The sequence below is a fragment of the Nomascus leucogenys genome, chromosome 21 (genome assembly GCF_006542625.1).
Source record: "Nomascus leucogenys isolate Asia chromosome 21, Asia_NLE_v1, whole genome shotgun sequence".
Classification (NCBI taxonomy): domain Eukaryota; kingdom Metazoa; phylum Chordata; class Mammalia; order Primates; family Hylobatidae; genus Nomascus; species Nomascus leucogenys.
Genome location: NC_044401.1, coordinates 15,693,797 through 15,714,680, shown reverse-complemented (window position 1 = coordinate 15,714,680; position 20,884 = coordinate 15,693,797). Strand labels below are relative to the sequence as shown.

The 20,884-nt window shown below is 36.9% G+C and overlaps 1 protein-coding gene across 5 annotated transcripts in view; it reads right to left on the bottom strand.

Moving 5' to 3' along the window:
- Positions 1–6,811: 6,811 nt before the first annotated feature.
- Positions 6,812–20,884, bottom strand: part of CBLB (Cbl proto-oncogene B) — a 217,787-nt gene continuing 203,714 nt past the window's right edge. For all 5 annotated transcript variants that reach the window (XM_030801589.1, XM_030801590.1, XM_030801591.1 and 2 more), the window contains one exon: positions 6,812–10,613. In XM_030801589.1, the coding sequence (XP_030657449.1) occupies positions 10,354–10,613 (260 nt within the window). In that variant the 3' untranslated portion in view covers positions 6,812–10,353. The remainder of the gene's footprint in view (positions 10,614–20,884) is intronic.

Genomic DNA, 20,884 nt, shown 5'->3' with positions numbered 1-20,884 from the left:
GGACTGACAGATCTTTCAAAATGGCCTTGTCCTACTTTACATTGTTTTCCTTAAAACTAGTCCCGCTCTCATTTTGCACCTCTAATGGTGGAAAATAAATCGCAGTCTCACATACTAATTCCGAAGCTCCCTGTAAGTTTTATTGATGAACGCTAATCAAATATGCTAAATATGCCAAATGTGCCTGTTGCACATAAAATGTGATCCAGCAGTGCATTTTTGGTACCATATTTTCTCTGTCCCTTTAATATCTTTATACTCCTGCAGAGCGTTATCTCCTGTGTTTTGCATTTTCCTGCTCCCTTTTGCTCTGTGCAGTTGTCTCTCTGTCTTTTTCTTCCATTTTCTCTGACTTACTCCGTTTTGAGGGGGTTGCCACTGGTTCGGCATCTAGTGATTGATAATTACGTCTTGTTCTCACACAGTAATTGCTGTGTCAAGACGGCAGGCGCAGCAGGCTGCCACGATTTTACCACTGACTAAAGAGCAGATTTGCTGCACGCTGATTAATTGAAGGGGTGCCTCAAATGAGGAAGTAACTGTCTCTCCCCAAATGCCTTCTTTCTTCACGTAAAGACGGAATCACTAACCATACACTAGAGCACTCATCCACAGTGGTCAAAGCAATATATCTTTCAATATATTATTAATTGGTTTTCAGGACTTTTCAAGCTAATGCTCATTTAGCTTTTCCCAAGTTCTTTTAAATAATTGCAAGGCAGTACTTCTATTTTTCCTTATAGATAAGGAAACTAGGTCACAAAGACTTCAATTATCTTTCCTGTCCTCACTGTGAGGAGTCATCAGTGATGACAGAACTAGAATTGCAGAGTAGTTTTCCTTTAAACTAATTTCAGATTATACAGCCCAACCCCAAACACACACAAGCACAGAGTTAATCTAAAAACAAAGAGATAGCAATAATGTAAAATGATGTGTCTCTAATAACATTAAAGTTTGTCAATAAAGATTCTTCGTGTGAAGTTTTGTTGGGCTAATGCATACATTCCACTCCATTAGACAGTAAGTCCGTCAGAGAGATATTTTTGAGTGAAGCAATTGCCTTTGCAGCACTCAACAGTGAATGCTGCACTTGTAAAAATGAAACATGGGATTGTAACTGGCATCATGTTTTACTTATAGTTTGAGCTAAAGTTTGAACATTCTCTGATATAATTTGAATTATTGGTAGGCAAACTATATATATATGTGTTTCTCGTGTGTGTGTGTGTAAACAGAGAGAGGGAGAGATAGATAGATAGATAGGTAGATAGATAGATAGATGATGATAGATAGATAGATAGATAGATAGATAGATAGATAGATAGGAGAGAGAGAGTCTTGCTCTATTGCCAGACTGGACTGCAGTGATGTGATCATAGCTCACTGCAGCCTCAAACTCCTCAGCTCAAGCCACTCTTCCACCTCAGGCTACCAAGTATCTGAGATTACAGGCATGCACCTCCATGCCAGGCTAATTTAAAATAAAAATTTTGTTTCTGAGACAGTGTTTTGTTATGTGGCCCAGGATGGTCTCAAACTCGTGGCCTTCTGCGATCCTCCTGCCTCAGCCTCCCAAGTAGCTGGGATTATAGATGCAACCACTGCACCCAGCCAGACTATATATTTTAAAATAAACTTAATTGTTTCTAACTATACATAAAAATATGAACAGGAACAGAATGTTGGGTAGTCTTGCCATTGACAAGGAAGATAATAGTAGAATGAAATCATGGACTAATGACCTCTGAAGTTATGGGTAAACAATGTTGAGGCCAGAAACTCGTTCTGAAGGCTTTTCCCATAGAGACAACCAAGTTTCTAGAACTTCCCTCTAAGAACCTGGATGAGTTGGAATTATATGTAGAAGCAGTATATTAAATGATGCTGTATGTTTATTGCAGCACTATTCACAATAGCAAAGACTTGGAACCAACCCAAATGTCCAACAACGATAGACTGGATTAAGAAAATGTGGCACATATACACCATGGAATACTATGCAGCCATAAAAAATGATGAGTTCATGTCCTTTGTAGGGACATGGATGAAACTGGAAACCATCATTCTCAGTAAACTATCGCAACGACAAAAAACCAAACACCGCATGTTCTCACTCATAGATGGGAATTGAACAATGAGAACTCATGGACACAGGAAGGGGAACATCACACTCTGGGGACTGTTGTGGGGTGGAGGGAGGGGGGAGGGACAGCATTAGGAGATATACCTAATGCTAAATGACGAGTTAATGGGTGCAGCAAACCAACATGGCACATGGATACATATGTAACAAACCTGCACATTGTGCACATGTACCCTAAAACCTAAAGTATAATAATTAAAAATAAATAAATAAATAAATAAATAAAGCTGGGAAACAACCATTGAAAGGGAGTTCTGGTTCCTAATCTTTGTAAAAAGTGCAATGGATTTAAGAATGCATACTTTAAAATGTGGAGAGCATCAGTGAAGCCATTTAAGCTCTTTTAAACTCACCTGTGGATTTTCACAACATGCTGAAGCATATATTAACTTTCTAGGTTAAGAGATTTGAGCATAAAGTAAAATCTGAGGACACTAGAGTATAACTTAGCTAACAAACACACAATTAACCACAACACTGCTAGATCTAGTCTGTGAGTTAGCATTCTCCCTTTAATGTTTTATCAAATACGCTGGCCATTTTCCTGAGGAAAATGGAGCTTGAATCTGATTTTAATCAACAGTGAAGGGTTTGAATACTTCTAAATTTTCCAGGTGGAGTGAAAGTGTGTGATCTTTAAAGGGAACTAAGGGCTCTTGCTGTCATCTTCAACTTCAAGAGAGTTTAATTTTAGGGGTTAGTATCACAAAGAATTGACAAGTCACACATTGAAGTGGTAATGGTCCTTTGAGAGGAGAACAAGAACATTGGTCTTCTCAAGGTGCTAAAGTGATGATGAGAGGCTTAAGTGTCCTTATATGTCATTAATGTGAAAAGCAAAGCATATTCAAGTTGAATTTGCAGTGTCCTTACCATGACAAGTTTATGGCCTCTTACAGATTAATAGCATGGCTGCCAAAATTGCTTCTGTGCCTACATATTAAAGGTTCACAAATGAAACAGGTGTTTTTTTTATTTAACCTCTGAGAATATTTGTTAGTTCTCCTTCCCTATTTAATAGCCTTTTTACTGAATCGAGCAATTAGAACACTTTTCTTTTGCTGAAAAATGGCAAGCAGTAAGGTAATTTTTCCTTTCCTCTTCGTAGTAAACAGTAAATTAATTTTAAAAATAGGTACTTACACACATTAAAAATGGCACTAGAAAGACCCATAGCGCTAAGCCACTTTAGAATGCAGATTGCTTAACTCATCCACACTTTCAAATTGCTGATCTCTTTGCAAAATTTGCAGTGCATTATGTAGTTCAGCTTCAACTACGTGATTTTGTTTACATGATTAGTGCTGAAAAACACCCCAACTAGTCAATAAGTAACATGTTTCCATGTATTAGTCATGTTTAACATGTAGTAGTCAGTTCTCACACTAATAAAGACATACCTGAGACTGGGTATTCATAAAGGAAAGAGTTTTAATTGACACACAGTCCAGCATGGCTGGAGAGGCCTCAGAAAACTTACTATCATGGCATAAGGGGAAGCAAACACGTCCTCTTATACATGGCGGCAACAAAGAGAAGTGCCCAGCCAAAGCGGGAAAAGCCCCTTATAAAACCATCAGACCTCATGAGACTTACTCACTATCACGAGAACAGCATGAGGGTAACTGCCCCTGTGATTCAATTACCTCCCACTGGGTCCCTCTCACAACATGTGGGGATTACATGAACTACATTTCAAGATGAGATTTGGGTGGAGAACAGCCAAATCATGTCAACATGTACTTGTCTTTCTGGGTGATACCTCCTGCAATATGTGATAATAGTAGGAGGTGAAAGTCACATACTCATTTTAAATTCTCTTTCTTGCCCACAGGATTGCTTAGATCTTCCCTAATTGTTTTTAGGTCTATTGTTAATATCTAACGCATGAGGAGGGACTAATTGATACGATCATAATTCTAGCGCTTGTCAATTGTTGACTGACTCAGGGAAAGTCATGTTCTCTGATTTATAAATTCTATGTGCAAAGAGAAGTTATCAAGTGTAAGGGACCTACTTTACAAGAATTTTAAGAAATGCAACTTTGAAAATCAAACAGAAAACATTCCCAAATCCAAAGTGCTATATAAATATTTAATTATGTTAGCACTGATTAAAATGCCCAGTAGAGATATATTACTCTTGTTTTAGACCATCTATCCTCCCTTTTTTCTGCAAGAAATTCCAGATAGACATTAAGCATCACTCTTGATTAAACATTTATACAAATAAGTGCCTTGGTACTGCTGTTTTTGATTCATGTCTAAATAGCCTAGGGCCTAGGCACTTGTGATTAAGTTTAATTTTCTGCAAGGATACTTTGCATCTTACATTGGAATGGTTCTTTAGGGAAACGTACAGCTCCTTTTGAGAGTAGTTTCAGGACAGTCACCGATGTCCTAAGGAAGTTGCTGCCAGACTTTTTATTTCATGTCGCTGATATTTACTTCATAAACAAGCTAACAAATGAGGTTTGGATAGTTTACTGAGGGGGAAGCAATGCTTGCAGTGAAGGGAGAACCGGGTGAGATTGGGCCCTGCACTGCTAAGGGACAGAGGAGAGGGTCTCTGCTCAAAAGACTGGGAGGGGTTAGGCAGAATTTGCATCTCCAGGGGTAAGCCCTCTGAGTTTGCCAGGCAGGAAGTATTTCCAGAGAAATAAAATGCATCTATCCATCCCACAACATCTCCCCAGATAAGGACCGTCTAATGATGGCTATCTGACTATAAATACTTTTTGTTAAGCTAAGGAAACCACTAAAGTTCATTTGAAATGAAATGTCTGTGTTTTTTTTTAGTAATTTACTAAACACCTTGAACCTGGTGGGCTGCCAACATGGTATGTTCAGATTTTTTCTGTAATAACTTCTTTCGACTATTAATTATCTTTCCTTGTTTAATCACCTGCATTCTAATTCAGTCTAGCCTCTCCAGTGTCTCCCAGTGTTGGGCAGCCCTTAACCTCAGGGACTAGGAGCAGAGAAGGGGCAAGATGTACCCTTTTTTACTACTCCTCTTCATTCTTACATTTCTGCTTCTTTGGGATTGGGGTAGGGGAAGAAGAGTTAAGGGAAGGAGTAAAATTCTTTTTACAAGTGCTATTGCAGGGCATGTTTGATTTTGTATTTTGCCCATGTAGTAAGTTCTCAAATGTGGACTTTGTTGCCAAGCTCAAGTGGGAGGCCACTCGGTTAGTGTCTGACACATCAGATACATCAGATATCCACTGGCTTGATTTCCTTGTGCCTGGTCCAGCAGTGTATACCCCAAAGTCTCTTGTTGCTTGGGTTACTGTGGCTGGCAGGTGGCCTTCTTGGGTCCTGCCAAGGCAACTCCAGCTCAGCTGCCTTGACAGGGCTCTGTCTGTCCCAGGGGCGTATGATGTATCCTTGTTCTCCCAATGGTGGGGATGCTTATCACCTGATTCACTGTTGACTCCTCTCTAGTTTTGTTCTGCTCTGCTCTAGTAACCACAGATGGCAGATCAGAAAGTCCACTGTGTGGACTCTAATAGAATAAAATGCCAGTTCCCTAATATCTATAATTGGTGTTCTCTGGGAGCTATCATTAGTTGGATTGGGAGAGGTGGACCAAACCCAGAACATTTTCACTCATCACTCACTTTTCCCAGGTAACCCTCCAGTCCATCCTCTTTTGCTTGTGATGACTCTTAGGACACAGGAATGGAAGTTCTGCCACCAGCCTTTTAATGAGTCCCACAGAGGTTTCCGGGGGGGGGCGGGCTTTTAGGAGAGGAGAACGTCTTCTCAAAGCACTGAAGTGATGATGAGCGGCATCTCGCCTTTGCTTAAATAACAATATTTTATCATGTGTGCTCTTCCTATTTGAAAAGCTTTAACTCTGAATTTCTTTCTTAATACCAACAACAAATCCTTGCTCCTTTTAGGTTTACAAGACTACTTAGTCTTATGGGTTGTCAAACTTTCTATTAGAAACATAATTCCCAACTTTCCTTCCACAGTCCTAAAAGAGGCAGGGTTGTCGAAGGCATTAAATGCTTTGACACTAAGCTCCTTACACATAGTAAGGGTTCAATAATTAGTTCTCAAGCACTTATCATACAGACGTAATTCTAGTACAATGTGGTACATTGTACACACATTTTTGTATTGGAATTACTTGCTTATGTGTATCTTCCATTTCATGGTATGTGCTTCCAGGAAGTAACTGTTATTACTATGCACGGAACTTTGCATGTAACAATTAGTTTCACAATATTCTGCCATGATTCTTGATATAAAAGCAATTATTAATATTGTTATCTCTGTTGTTCTCTCCCCACTATATACTGATCAGTGAAAAAATTATTTAAGAAATGAGGAATTTAAAGACCAGATGGTACTGTCGATCAGGAATTATCAAGTATATATTATAGTACATCATCCTGAAGACTTTCGGCATTTCCCAGATATGATATTTCTTACTTGGATCCTTGATACACCTTTGACATTCAGATCTATGACATAGGAGCAATTTTATCTATTATCTATCTTAAAATTATGATTTTGTTATTTAATAACTAAATTACCTAGGATGGGTACACCTTGCACACCTTGTTCAATTAGACATGAAGAAGAAAAATTACAACATAGAAACCCTCTAAAATTTTTGTGTTCATTTGAAAAATAAAGTACCAACTCTGCATTTAGTTAACGTTCATTTTATAAAATACTTTAAAAGAACAGATAAAGTACTTGAGGTTACATAATAACCAGAATTGAAAAGGAATGAATAAAATATAAATTAATTGAACATATGACTATTTTGCCACATTACACAAGTTTTAAAAAGGCATTTTAAAAAACAATAAAATAGTAATTGGGGAAAAAACCCTTCACTCTATTGGTGTCTTTGTCTGGAAAACTTTCCCAGAATCAGTAAAATTCCAGGTCAACAGGTAGTACCTGAATTATTCAAATACACTGTAATTTGCTTCCAAATCTGTTAGCTGAAGAGAGAAACTAAAATTTTATCCAAGTTAATTCAGTGCAAATCAAAGCTTCAGGTTGAAAATCTGAGAGAAAAAATAACGTTTGAACTGTAGGAAATGCTTCTGGAACTGAAGAATTAAAAAATCACATTATGAAGAAATCTTTGCAAGTGTTCTTGGTATATGAAATGCTGAGTTAACAAATGGGACCCTTTTAAGTTGCAGTGAGGGCTCTGTTATGAAGACTATTTGTGATGTGGGCAAAAGAGAAACGGAGAAGGAAGAGCTGAAGGTCGTATTTGTGGAAGGAAATTCAAGTTAAGCAAAAACTGCTTTTATTCAATTCTAGAAAAATTTGGTGAGGATATATCATACATTAGGGGAAAAAACAGATTATGGAGATAAATTTACTGGAATATAATTGAGGATAAGTCCTTCTACCTCCAGAACATGTTTGGGTTGGGTGAAAAGGGTTGATAGTGGCCACATATCAGTAAATTAATTTGTCTTAATTTTATGAATTATATGAAATGCTGCCTTAAAAAAGTATTTGTTATCAAATCTTGACAAATGGAAGGAATGTTTAAGTTTCTGGATCACAGTGAAACAAAGTCTGGATCACTTCCAAACATCAACAAGCAGTCGCTTTTACAATAAAAAACAAATTTAATTATTTTCTCAAAAAAAAATTTTTTAGGTTTAATTTCATAGGTGATAGATAGCAATGGGTCTTTCTTGACAGTGTTTAATAGAAAGTTTTCCTCTTTTCATTCCATTCTGTATGAATTTTTGATTCATTCTTTTTAAATGACAATACTAATGGTTGCTATTGAGTACAAGATGCAGAGATTTTGCTGGAGGCTGGTAAATTTTCTCTGCAAAATAGATATCCCTCCACTACCCCCAGATTTCAGGTCCAGGTTTGCTGTATCATCACCAGTCCTTCTTTTTTAATTCTCACTGGAAATTTTCAAATATTATTTATAAACTGAATGAGAATGTGCTATGTTCTCTAACATTCTTATTTTACATCATTCTCTAATCTATTAGGAATGTTATAACAATGTTATCACAATGAAGTGGCAACTTTTGGCCTTTAGACTGTACCTATCATCAGCAATCATAAAAAGGCCAAAATAAACAGTGCTATTCCAAGGTGACATCTGAAACTGTTAAAACAAGTGAAAAATCATAATGACAAAACAGGGGTTCATAAAGCAAAAGAAAATTTGCCAATGCAATTTTAAAAGTGTAAGAAACTTCACTCATATACCTACTCATGGGAAGAACATCTAAGGCAAATGAAAAATTCCCCTCCAGGGACATAACCAGCTCAGAACCATCTGAAAAAATTCACACAAAAGCAGAAATTACCCAAGGCCTGTGAGTCCTCATCTCATACCATGAAAGTCAGACTGTCAAAAAAAGGGCGCATGTCACTTTGCAAAGGAATGTATTAACTCCTCTCCCAGGGTCAACTTAGTCTACGTGACGTGTCTTTTGTATAACATTAATTTTCACCAGATCTACTAGATGTTCCGTCATGTCCTTTCAGGTCCTGAAGGCAGGCTCACTCTCTGATCCATCTTTGTATATCGTGGTGCATGTGAGGTGAAAAGAGGAGACACAGAAATATGCACAAACCCACAATTAGTCCGTATTTAGAAAACTTTCTGTGGGTTCAAGCATTTACACAGAGATGATTTTATCTCATTTCTCCATTAATTTCTCATTTGAAATGAAAACCAGCTAATTCTAAATTCTAAAGCTCTGGGGGAAACCTTCCAGGCTTTGTCTATCAGACAGACTTTGTCATAAAAAATACAGAAAAACAAAAATAAAACATTACGCTGGAATCAGCTTTCGAGAGTTTGCTCTTTAAAAACACAGTGCCTAACAGCACCAAGCACATCATAGATGCTCAATAAATATTTGTAGATTTATTAAGAGTAATAACATGGTGTCAAAAGAACCAACCACCATTTTGTAAAAAAGGCAAAACTATATTAATTTCTTTCACCTGATTTGATAAAGCAGTGTGGAGCAATGAATGAGAATCTGTAAATTAAATATGAACTCTAATTTGATTGCAGAGAGGAAATTACTGAGAACTTTGCAAAAAACATTGCCACAGTAGCCTTGACACTTAACAGTGCAACAAAGAGTTAATGTTTCCACTGCAATATGAACTGGTTCCCACAGCTCTTAGGAGCTAGAGTGTAATCACTTAAATGGGAAATGAACTCCAATTCCACTTCAGAAAAGGTATGTTATGTCCATAATTTTATCTGAAAATTATTAATTTATTTCAGGGAGATGGCCCTCTCATTCAGCATCCCTCAAAGTAATGCAGGCATAAGTATCAGGGGACCTTGTTATTTAACTTCAGTACAGCATTGTCTTATACAAGTGTTATCTCTTCCACATCTATAGTAGCTGCTTTCTAATATTGTAGATTTTTACAGTTGTGACACCCCTGGGATGACAAACATGAGAATATGGAGGATTAAAGGTTACAAAACTTAAAACTAAAAAGGGAAGCTCCTCTATGTTATACGAAAACCCCTTATAAAAGGCAGTTTATTGACAAATAAATGCTTTATACATTCAGGTTTTACCCATCTCTCAATAGTGATGGTTTCCAAAGAAGAAACTCAGTAGTGAAGAACACACACTTTTTTTTTTTTTTTTGCATTAGTTTGATCAGTTGAAAATCAGAACCTTTAAAGCATCTTGTGAATGGGAGAAATGGAACTGGACCTGGGCAAGGCATGGGGATGGCAGAGATCCAAATGAATAAACGATTTAGCCGTTGATGTGGACAGCAAGAGAGTTGGTGGGAAATGTTACAGCAGACCTGACCACGCTACAAAGGGTCTGTGAAGAACACAGTACAGGTATCAAAACACCAAAACAAAACTAAACTAAAAACAAGAACAAACTGCAACTTTGTCAAATTGTAAACAAGGAAAAGCATTTCACAGGTTCAAAGTTCAAGGGAAGTAAACGTCTTTAAATTATTTTTGTGAGTTCAACCCTGATTTAAAAATATGGCTAGCAAAAAAAAGGAAGCCACAGCTGTCGACATCCTGAGCAAGCATCGGTCTCCTTTGAGAAGCTGCACTCCCAAGCCTCTTCTCAAGCTGCTACATGAGGAGGAGACACTTCTCTCTTGAATTCCATCTCAGTTCTCTTTATTTCCACACTCTTGGAATATGTCGATTGCTTTCCATTTTGGTGTCTACAGTTCTGGCTGCTATAGATTTAGACGTGGGGATACTGGAGGAGGGAAGGCAAATTCTCGGAGGATGCTCCGGGCAACTTCGACATTATTCTGGGCTATCTCTAAGGCTCTCTTCACCTCTTCAAAGGCATAACCCTCTCCCATGAGTTTTGCAATTTTTGCATCGACATTTTCCAATGCTGCCTCAGGCCCATGGGGTTTTCTGTGGTGAATTTCTGGTGCAGTCCTGCGGGGTCGTGGTTTAGGGGGTCTGGCTGGTGCCTGTGAACCATCTGTGTAGATTTTTAAAGAGAGATACTATTTAAACAGTGAAATAAAAATGAAGGCAAGATAACATAACAGCATTATCTCATTTCCTATGGAAATATTTCTTGTTTTCTTTACAAATAAACTTTTTTTCAATTTTTCCATACTATTGTGGGATAGGTAGTATTATCCTCGTTTTGAACAACAGAAAATTAAGGTACGGTGTGTTGGTAGTTCCACTGAGAAATTTACACATTTCCTTCTCTATTCCACGTTTTATTCTTCAAGCCACATGTGGTCAAAGAGATAAAGAAAAAATAATTAAAATAACTACCTAAAAGGGGAAGGCTTTCACTTTGTTTAGCAATACAGTTCACAATCTACTACAGCACAGGCTCTGGTTGATGGTTCTCCAGAAGAACAATCTTGGGAGGTTTCTATGAGAGGCAGCTATGTTCACAAGCTCACAAATATCCACGGCAGAACGTCCCCACAGGTCTTGAGTCCCATACACGTCACAGCAGAACTGCTGTAAAACAGATGCTTTGTAGCATCTTCCTAGCTGATTTTTCAAGTTAATAATCTGTGCCTTACTGATGCTAAGAGAAAAAAAAACAAAATAGTAGATGCTTTGACTCTACTGTTAGTCAATAGGTTGAACGGAAGGAAACTTGGTGCTTTGCTCAAATACTTTATACAGATTGCAATGTAGGAAGTTTTGCTCAAGAAAAAGCAAACCTAGAAGAAATATTAGGAGTAGAGAATTGGGTTCTAGATTAGTCCCTTGGTGATAATACAGCTTCCAATTTAAACCAATGACATTGGCACCCATGAATGGAGAGTAACCTTAAGAAAAAAGAAAAGGTCCCAGGTTATGGGCTAGCTAACTTGACAGGGCACTTTCATCATGTATTTCCTGGTTATGTATAGCACTTTATCTCAAAAGCCTAGACAAAAAATACACACACACACACACACACACACACACACACACACGTATACATGAGATGGAGTTTCACTCTTGTTGCCCAGGCTGGAGTGCAATGGCGCAGTCTTGGCTCACTGCAACCTCCACCTTCCGAGTTCAAGCAATTCTACTGCCTCAGCTTCCCAAGTAGCTGGGATTACAGGCGTGCGCCACCATGCCTGGCTAATTTTTTTTTTTTTTTTCAGTGGAGACAGGGTTTCACCATGTTGATCAGGCTGGTCTTCAACTCCTGACCTCAAGTGATCCACCCACCTTGGCCTCCCAAAGTGCTGGGATTACAGGAGTGAGCCACTGCACCTGGCCCATATATACGTTTTAAAATGTCAACTTTATGTCATGAAATACATTTACGGATTTAAGACTATCTAGACAACAATATTTAATACCTTTCTCCTAGACCATTGACAAATGCCAAACAATAAATTCAAGGACACAGTTAAGCGAATGGTGATGTGAGGTTAAAAGCCAAATGTCTCAGGCTTAATGTTCCCATCTTGTCTCCCCACTCCTGCTGCCTCAGCAACCTTTCCCAATGGCTTCAGGAGATACTGTAAGCTGATATTTTCAATAATAATAAACTTAAATAATAAAAGCTAATCTAATGTAGTATTCAATATTTTTCCTTTCTAAATCAAAAGATGTATGATATTTCTCCAGGAGAAGGTAACTTGTAAAAACATCATCCTATATACAATTCTAGCAACATCAATATAACATACATAAAACAAAGCCTCTAGAATAAAAACATTTGTTTCCACATCAAATAGGATGTCTTCTTTTTTTTTTTTTTGTTAAATGAGATGAAGTCTCATTATGTTGATCAGGCTGGTCTCGAACTCCTGTCCTCAGGTAATCCTTCCATCTTGGCCTCCCAAAGTGCTAAAATTACAGGCGTGAGCCACCACGCCTGGCCATGATGACAGTCTTATTTTAAGTTATTCCTTTTTTGTAACAAAATGTCCAGTTTTAAAAAATATTACAGCTGTAGACAATGTATACTAAAGTATGCCCATATATAAGAAAATACAATTTTTGTTTCTTGCTGATATCTGTACTGTTTCTTGCATCTGTAATTAAACATCTCAAACTATTATCGTGTGCTAAATTGCATTTCTTAGTATGTTTTGTAGTTCCATTTATTTTCCTATTGATTATTTTCATTATGTCATACAGGAATGGACAATAAATTATGTTTTGCTTTTAATCATTTTCAAAACTATTAGAAATTATTGAAAGCTTTCCTTTAATCAATTACCAAAAAATTCATACATTTAAATCATGTCTGTTCTGAAACACTTTTAGATGAGCAAAGTACCTAGACTTTGATACAAAAGTACCTAGACTTAGAAAACAATTAACTTGTTTTCTACGGGTAATTTTCTAAGAGATTTTTAATATTGTTATTTTGTCTGTCCAGGATACTGAGATGTGCATATGAATGCCAGGCATGTTTGAAAAGAACAGCTGTGTATACAAGTGGGATGAATACTATGACAGCCAAGAATGCCTCTAATAAATGGTATAACTTGTAATTAAATCTTAAATCTCAGTTTGGCTGCTAAGATCTTGGGCTAAGCAATTTACTTTCACAATTCCTATTCTCCAAATCTACTTTTATATATCTGTGTTTAGAGGTATTATTTACCCCTTTTCAACCAGGTTGTATGGGAATTAATGTAATATACAGTATATGGACTGAGGAGACCATTAAAAAGAAAGAACAATGAATTAATATTTATAATGATAAGTATACTCAAATGCTACAGACCAGCAATTACTATAACAGGAATGCCAGAGAAGTGTGAAAGAAGAAAGAACACAAAATTTGTTGTGAGTATCCGATTCTACAGAAAGCCTTCTAGCAGAATATTAAAAAGCAAGATCTGGTGCAACCTGAACTACTAGCAGAAGCTGTTAAAAAGTGGGGAGGAGGAGATCATTTCCACGCTGACCATTAGAGCAAATTGCTTAGAACCGATTACTCTTTCTGTCTCTTCCCAAAGCTCAGACGCAGCCTTCACTTTCTCCACTTTTCTTTTTCACAGTACCTAAAAGTGGATTACACCACCAGGTCCTCATTTACTTTAGCACTTTTGAATGTGTAGGGTAGTGGAAGGAAGCAATGAAATGAAGATGAAACTATCTTCTGGTCACCAAAGATTATTATATTGCAGTTTGGGAGCACACTGAAATAACTATAAATTTTATCAACCCTATGGAATTTCTGTACCTGAATATACATCATCCTTAAAAATAGTTATTTTGGAAAAGCATGTGCTTGTTCTAGTGCTACCATCCATGTTCATGGTATTTTTGAACTCTTACGAGTAACTGCAGCAGTATCAAAATAAGTACAAGAATGTGAGCCACAGAATATAAGTAGTACATCTTCTGGGTTACCAATTTTATTAAAAGATATAAGATCATTAATATTTTAAAGCACTGAAATAAATACAGATACACTAAGGAGTAAAACAAAGTTTGCACAAATTTTTGAGATAAAATAGAAACAATGTCTTGCACTAAAAAACTAAATATTGTCCTCTTTTACCTAATGTCCCAGTCCTTGTGTTGTTCACTGTCAACTCTTCTTTGAGAAAGAAAGATTTGAGAAGCCCTGGTTTAGGAGTAACAGGCTTCAGATGTGCCTAATCACAAGAAACACTTGTGCCTGGGTCGTGACTGCCCTCAGCATTCCTTCTGGGCAGCAGACGCAGTTTGTCAGTTTGCCAACATTCTGCTTTTATGAGAACAGTTTGCTGTTCACTCATATAGCCTCCAGTGGTATACTGAGTTGATCACGACCCTCATTCTTTCAGCCTCCAACAGAGTGACAAACAGAACATTCCTGGATGGCATGGGAATTAGCATAACATGGCTGGAATAATACCTAGAATGATTACTCTAGGTCATACATTCTAGGCGGGGGCAATCACTGGTTCTTGTGGGATGAAAGAAAACAATTTTAGATGGTAAAATGGTTTGTGGCCTTCCAAAGAGCCATAGTACATAGAGATATATCTCTATCTCTGTGTCTACTAAGCACACATCTGTAGTTTAAACTTTCATTATTGCTGGGGACAGAAAGCTTATTCGGAAAAAAAAAGTGTCCAAAAGGCCCATAGGCAGACCATATTTTTTTTTAAGTGAGACACACTGCTGTGTATCTACATAACCTCCATTTAAAGAACTGAGGATATTTCATTTCAATGGCTGTCAATTATTTTGCCACAAAAAGCCTTTATTACTCCCCTCATCGTCTAAAGATTGGGTTGGGTTTTCTTTTTCTATATTTTGAAAGATGTGTCTAATAAGCAAATGCTATTGTAGTGATGAATACATTTTCCCATTTTCTATTATACTGGATCATGTTCAACAATAAATATAACACTGAGCTTCTGTATATCTAGGTAACAGCAAAGGGATTTAATGTGAAAGTTTTCTTGTATATTAAGTTAGGGTTTCTGTTAGACTTTCAAAATGTTAAAAATAGTATTTGATAGCACATAAAAATAATGGACTATCATACAATAATTTAAAATGACATTTATTTTTTAAAATAATGTGGTAAAATACTTATAATACTCCTAAATGGAACTGAGATAGAATTGACATATTGAGTATGATCTTAAGATCATAAGTGAAAATGTGCATAGACAAAACATTAAAAGGTTGCACTTGAAAATGGCAATAATGTTCCTTATTGAAGATAGGGTTTTAAGTGATTGCTTTTTCTTATTGTTTTCTCTGTAATTTCCTTTTATTTTCCAATGTGTGTATAGTATGTGCATAATAAGAAAAAACACCACCACCAACAAAATAGTCTCAGATCTCCTCTGATAGTCTTAAAGGCCTCAGCTGCGCAAGTACCTAAGACTGAGAACGAGAGATCGATTTTGCTCATGTGAAAAATATAGGAAGTACATAGTGCGTGGCTTTCCTAAGGTCATGTGAAAAATAATCAGAATCTAGATTTTGAAATTTCTAGTACAGTTTTACTATTTCTAAAACCCTTCATTATTTTGTCATCACTACTATTCCATCACTATTACCATGATTTTACCACTGAACATCTCCAAACTCAGTCTGGAGATGTGAGATGCATGTGTACATTTTTTTCTAACTTAATTCTGGTATGATGATGGGATAACAACATAAACTTTATTAACAAATTTTTAAAAAACTGAAACTGATGTAAATTCTATCAGGCTTATACTTTCTGCAGTACCTTGAGTTAGTTACTAACCTTTGCTATGTCTTTCTTCCTTCTATAAATTGACATTAATAATATCTATTTCAGGCAAGGCACAGTGGCTCACGCCTGTAATCCTAGCACTTTGAGAGGCTGAGGCAGGTGGATCACCTGAGGTCAGGAATTCAAGACCAGCCTGACCAATATGGTGAAACCCTGTCTATACTAAAAACTGCCTATAGTCCCAGCTACTTGGGAGGCTGAGACAGGGGAATTGCTTGAACCCAGAACGTGGAGGTTGCAGTGAGACAAGATTGCACCACTGCACTCCAGCCTGGGTGACAGAGCAAGACTCTGTCCCCCAAAAAATATATACATATAAAATATATAATATATATATGTGTGTGTATATACACATATATACATATATGTACATATACACACACATATATATATATACACACACACATATATATATTTCAGAGTGGTTAGGAGAAATAAAATTATATCTATTTCTATATTACACAGTAAAAATAAATTTATATTTACATCGATAATATACCATATTATATAACCATATATTTGTATAACAATATTAAATATATAAATGTATAATTATAAACAGATAATATAAAATATATATTATTAAATAAAATAACATGAATATTTATATTTTATTGCATAACTATATAAATACAATTATATATAATATTAACTTACTTATATAAAATTCATATATCTGTATCTGGCCGGGTGCGGTGGCTCATGCCTGTAATCCCAGCACTTTGGGAGGCCGAGGTGGGCGGATCACAAGCTCAAGAGTTTGAGATCAGCCCGGCCAATATGGTGAAACCCCGTCTCTACTAAAAATGCAAAAACTAGCTGGGCGTGGTGGTGGGCACCTGTAGTCCCAACTACTCAGGAGGCTGAGGCAGGAGAACTGGTTAAACCCAGGAGGCAGAGGTTGCAGTGAGCCAAGATCGTGCCACTGCACTCTAGCCTGGGCAACAGAGTGAGACTCATCTCAAAAAAAAAAAAATTATATATCTGTCTCTAAAATACTTGGCAAACCATCAGGACTATAGTAAATGCTTAACAAGCTTAACACATTTTAATTAGATAAAATAATATTGTATATATTATCTGAAACATACTTTCTAAATTTACTTAGTAAACCAGTGACAATTCTTGGGACAGACATCAAAACTCTTAGACTACTGACCTTCTCAACTATAACAATAACAGAATTAGAAAAAAATATAAATACATTTAATTGATCAAGGAATAAAAGAAATCTCAAACACATTATAATTAACTTTGTTATACTACCAGAAGTTGGATCAATTAATTCTGGGACTCATTTTTATGCCATAAGGTTGAATTACTGCTGCTATAGAAATACTGCCGGCCATGCACAGTGGCTCATGCCTGTAATCCCAGCACTTTAGGAGGCTGAGGCAGGCGGATCACAAGGTCAGGAGTTCGAGACCCTCCTGGCCAACATGGTGAAACCCCATCTCTACAAAAAATACAAAAATTAGCCGGGCATGATGGTGGGTGCCTGTAATCCCAGCTACTCAGGAAGCTGAGGCATGAGAACTGCTTGAACCTGGGAGGCGGAAATTGCTCTGAGCTGAGATCAAGCCACTGCACTCCAGCCTGGGCGACAGAGCAAGACTCCGTCTCAAAAAAAAAGAAATACTGCCTATAGAAGGACATGATTTAATAAACTAAATTACAAATAAAAAAATCTTCACATATACTGTTTTAAATATATCCAGAAAATGGTTATTTAATATTAGATTTGTAAGGAAAACAACTCTAGGTTCTCTGGCTTTCAAACTGAAGCTGTCCGTAAGCCCCAGTATTTCACATAGCTAAACTGTGGGAAACTCAACATTGACATTTCCTTTGCTGAAACACAAAATCTTAAAGACACATAATCTACCTTAAAATTCCAACCCTTGTGTGAAGTGAAGCCATGATTTCCAATTGAGATCTTAACGGAGATAAATTATTGAATATTTGGTCCTAATATAAAATGTATTCAACATTCCATCAATTCTCCTTTAAGCTAGTAAACTAAGAGTAGTATTGAAATTAATTCTTTTTGTAATGAGATCTCCTTTATTTTATAATGAGATTGGCTTATTTGGCAATAAGGTCTTTTAATGGTTTCAAACACATTTGAGTTGTGCTAAAATCAAGCATTGTTTTCAAGTGTTACCTTGAACTTCCTTCTAAATACTAACAGTATGAAAAATTGCGGTGGCTCACGCCTGTAATCCCAGCACTTTGGGAGGCCGAGACGGGCGGATCACGAGGTCAGGAGATCGAGACCATCCTGGCTAACACGGTGAAACCCCGTCTCTACTAAAAATACAAAAAATTAGCCGGGCGCAGTGGCAGGCGCCTGTAGTCCCAGCTACTCGGGAGGCTGAGGCAGGAGAATGGCGTGAACCCGGGAGGCGGAGCTTGCAGTGGGCCGAGATTGCGCCACTGCATTCCAGCCTGGGAGACACAGCGAGACTCCACCTCAAAACAAAAAAAAAAGAAAAAAGAAAAATCACCTCAAGAGTGAATGGTGAACTTCATTAACACAGCCTTTAAGAGTTTTCAAAGAATGATATTCAAACTGTAGTACAATATGTCTTACAACGAGAGAAAAGCAAACTGAGAAATTTGTAAAACCTCACACATAGACAGAAGAGACATGTGCCCCACGTGAATAATACATCCATGTAAAGAAACAAGCAGATTATTCAGCAAAAATGTTTGTCCTATATACAGTTCTATGTGAATTTAACATGGGCTGGTAAGCTCTTCTTATATCTGGACTACCTATGATACGTTCATATATTTAAATTTCAAGATACATTTAAAAAAACTTTAAGAAAACCATAAAATATTTTCTTTGGGAGGAATAAACATTTAGAAGGTTCTTTATATATGTAGACACACATATACATGCAGACATACTTTTTAGATAAGAAAACAAGGGAGATATTTTAAAATCAATGAACCTACATTTTAAACTTCTTTAGAAATACACTTTCCATAGAATCCTATTCATAAATAAGTCACTATCAATTATTTAGACAGCCATAAGTGATAACAGAAGTTGAATTCATAAGGCAGAGCAATCATACCAGAACCCCCATTTGGTCATCTTAAAAAGGCCTTAATAAAAAGATTAATTACTGCAAAATAAGAGCTATTAGAATCCTAAAGGCACATATGCATTCAGTCTCAAGGGTTGAATGGAAAGACCTCATCTAGAAGGCAAGCTCCGTCTCTCTGCTGATGTGAAATAAACTAGTGAACAGCCTGGTAGGCCTGTGAACTTCATGTGAACAAACATCTGTTGGAAAAAAGTATCTTATTTTCTGTGGTTGTCTGTGTTTGTAAGGAGAATTTAGGGAGTAGATTGAAATATTTGATGCTACAGCTAGCTGGGCCCTCAGAGTAACAGTCAGGACTCTTTTATTACTTAGGTAAAAGCCAGTTCAGGCTCTGGCAAATGGCTATTCGGGGATATTTCAACAAGGTTTGTGATTTGAAGTTCTTCCAGACATTTCTAGTGTAATGCTAATCGGGATTCATACTGCCTGAAATCATATATGTGAATGATGTTCCTCTGGGCTCTACAACACCCACTTATTATGGAGAAAACGGTAAAGAAGCTGTGAAAACACTGTGTTTTGGCTACAACTTTTCCTGTAACTGAAGTATAGGTTTCTTTTAATCCAGAACTGGTGGTACTGAATATGTTATTTTAAATCAGTCATAGCACTTTGCTCAAAGTTATATTTTAATGCTATTTTCTTTTAAATAAATTGCTTCCTTATGTTATACAGAAGCTGTCAGATATTGTCTTTCTTTCTTGATTTTCATGTTTTGTCATCAAATTATCTTGACTGGAATTACAGAGTACTCATGGATACATATGAAACCTTGGAATGACTAGAAATAAACTGGTAAGAGAACACTGGCCAAAATTTGAAAAGATTAAAAAGATTTTCTATGCCTTCCTGAGTTATATGCAAGCATTTAAACATATAAAACTACACAGGGATTTCTGCATCTCCCATGCATGGCATCGAGCACATAAGAACTACCGTACTGACAATTCTTAAAACAGCTCATTAATTATCTTGATTCAGAAGTTTCAGAATGTATTGCTATTAGTATTAGCAAATCTTCTATGAACTGAGGTTTTAGCTTAAAGAAATTTTGAAATAAGACAAAAGTTCATATAGGAGAACTTCTGATATTCACAAATATGAGACAAAAATATTGCTTATCAGATATTTGCATTTAGTTTAAAACAGACATCAGCTATTCTTCCCTCCTTTTGCCTGTTTGTCCACTCAAATCCATTCATCCATCCATTCATCCATCCATCCATCCACCCATCCATCCATCCACCCATCCATCCATCCCCAACTATCCATCTAAGAGACATGTGCTGGGCACTCTGTTGGACACTTGAGGATAAAGCAATGCTATGGACTGAATGTCTGTGCCCTCTTCCCTGCAAATCCGTATGTTAAAACCTAATCCCTTTTGTAATGATATTTGGAGGGGAGGCTTTTGGGAGATGATTAGATTATGCAGGTGAAGCCCTCATGAAAGGGATTGGTTTCCTTATGAAACAGATCCCAGAGCACTCCCTTGCCCTTGTGAGGACACAGTATGAAGGCAGTTATCTATGAATCTGGAAGAGGGTCCTCACTAGACACTGAATGTTGGTAGCTTGATCTTGGACTTCCCAGCTTCCAGAACTGTGAGATATAAATGTTTGCTGTTTAGGCAATCCAGTCTATGGTATTCTGTTATAGTAGCCTGAACTGACTAGGACAAGCAGTGAACCAAACAACATTCTTATCTCCAAAGTGTTAATACTTTAGCAGACGAGACAGATAACCAACAATCAAGCAAATGAATTTTGAATAACAAAATTTTAGGTAGTGATGGGTGCTATGAAGAAAAATAAAGCAAAAAAGGAAAGAATATGACTGCAGAAGATAGGGGCTATTTAGATATGTTCAGGGAAAGCCTCCTCGAGAAGCAAAGAAGCAGCATTCCATTATTAATGGTTGTGAGTATGACTTGTA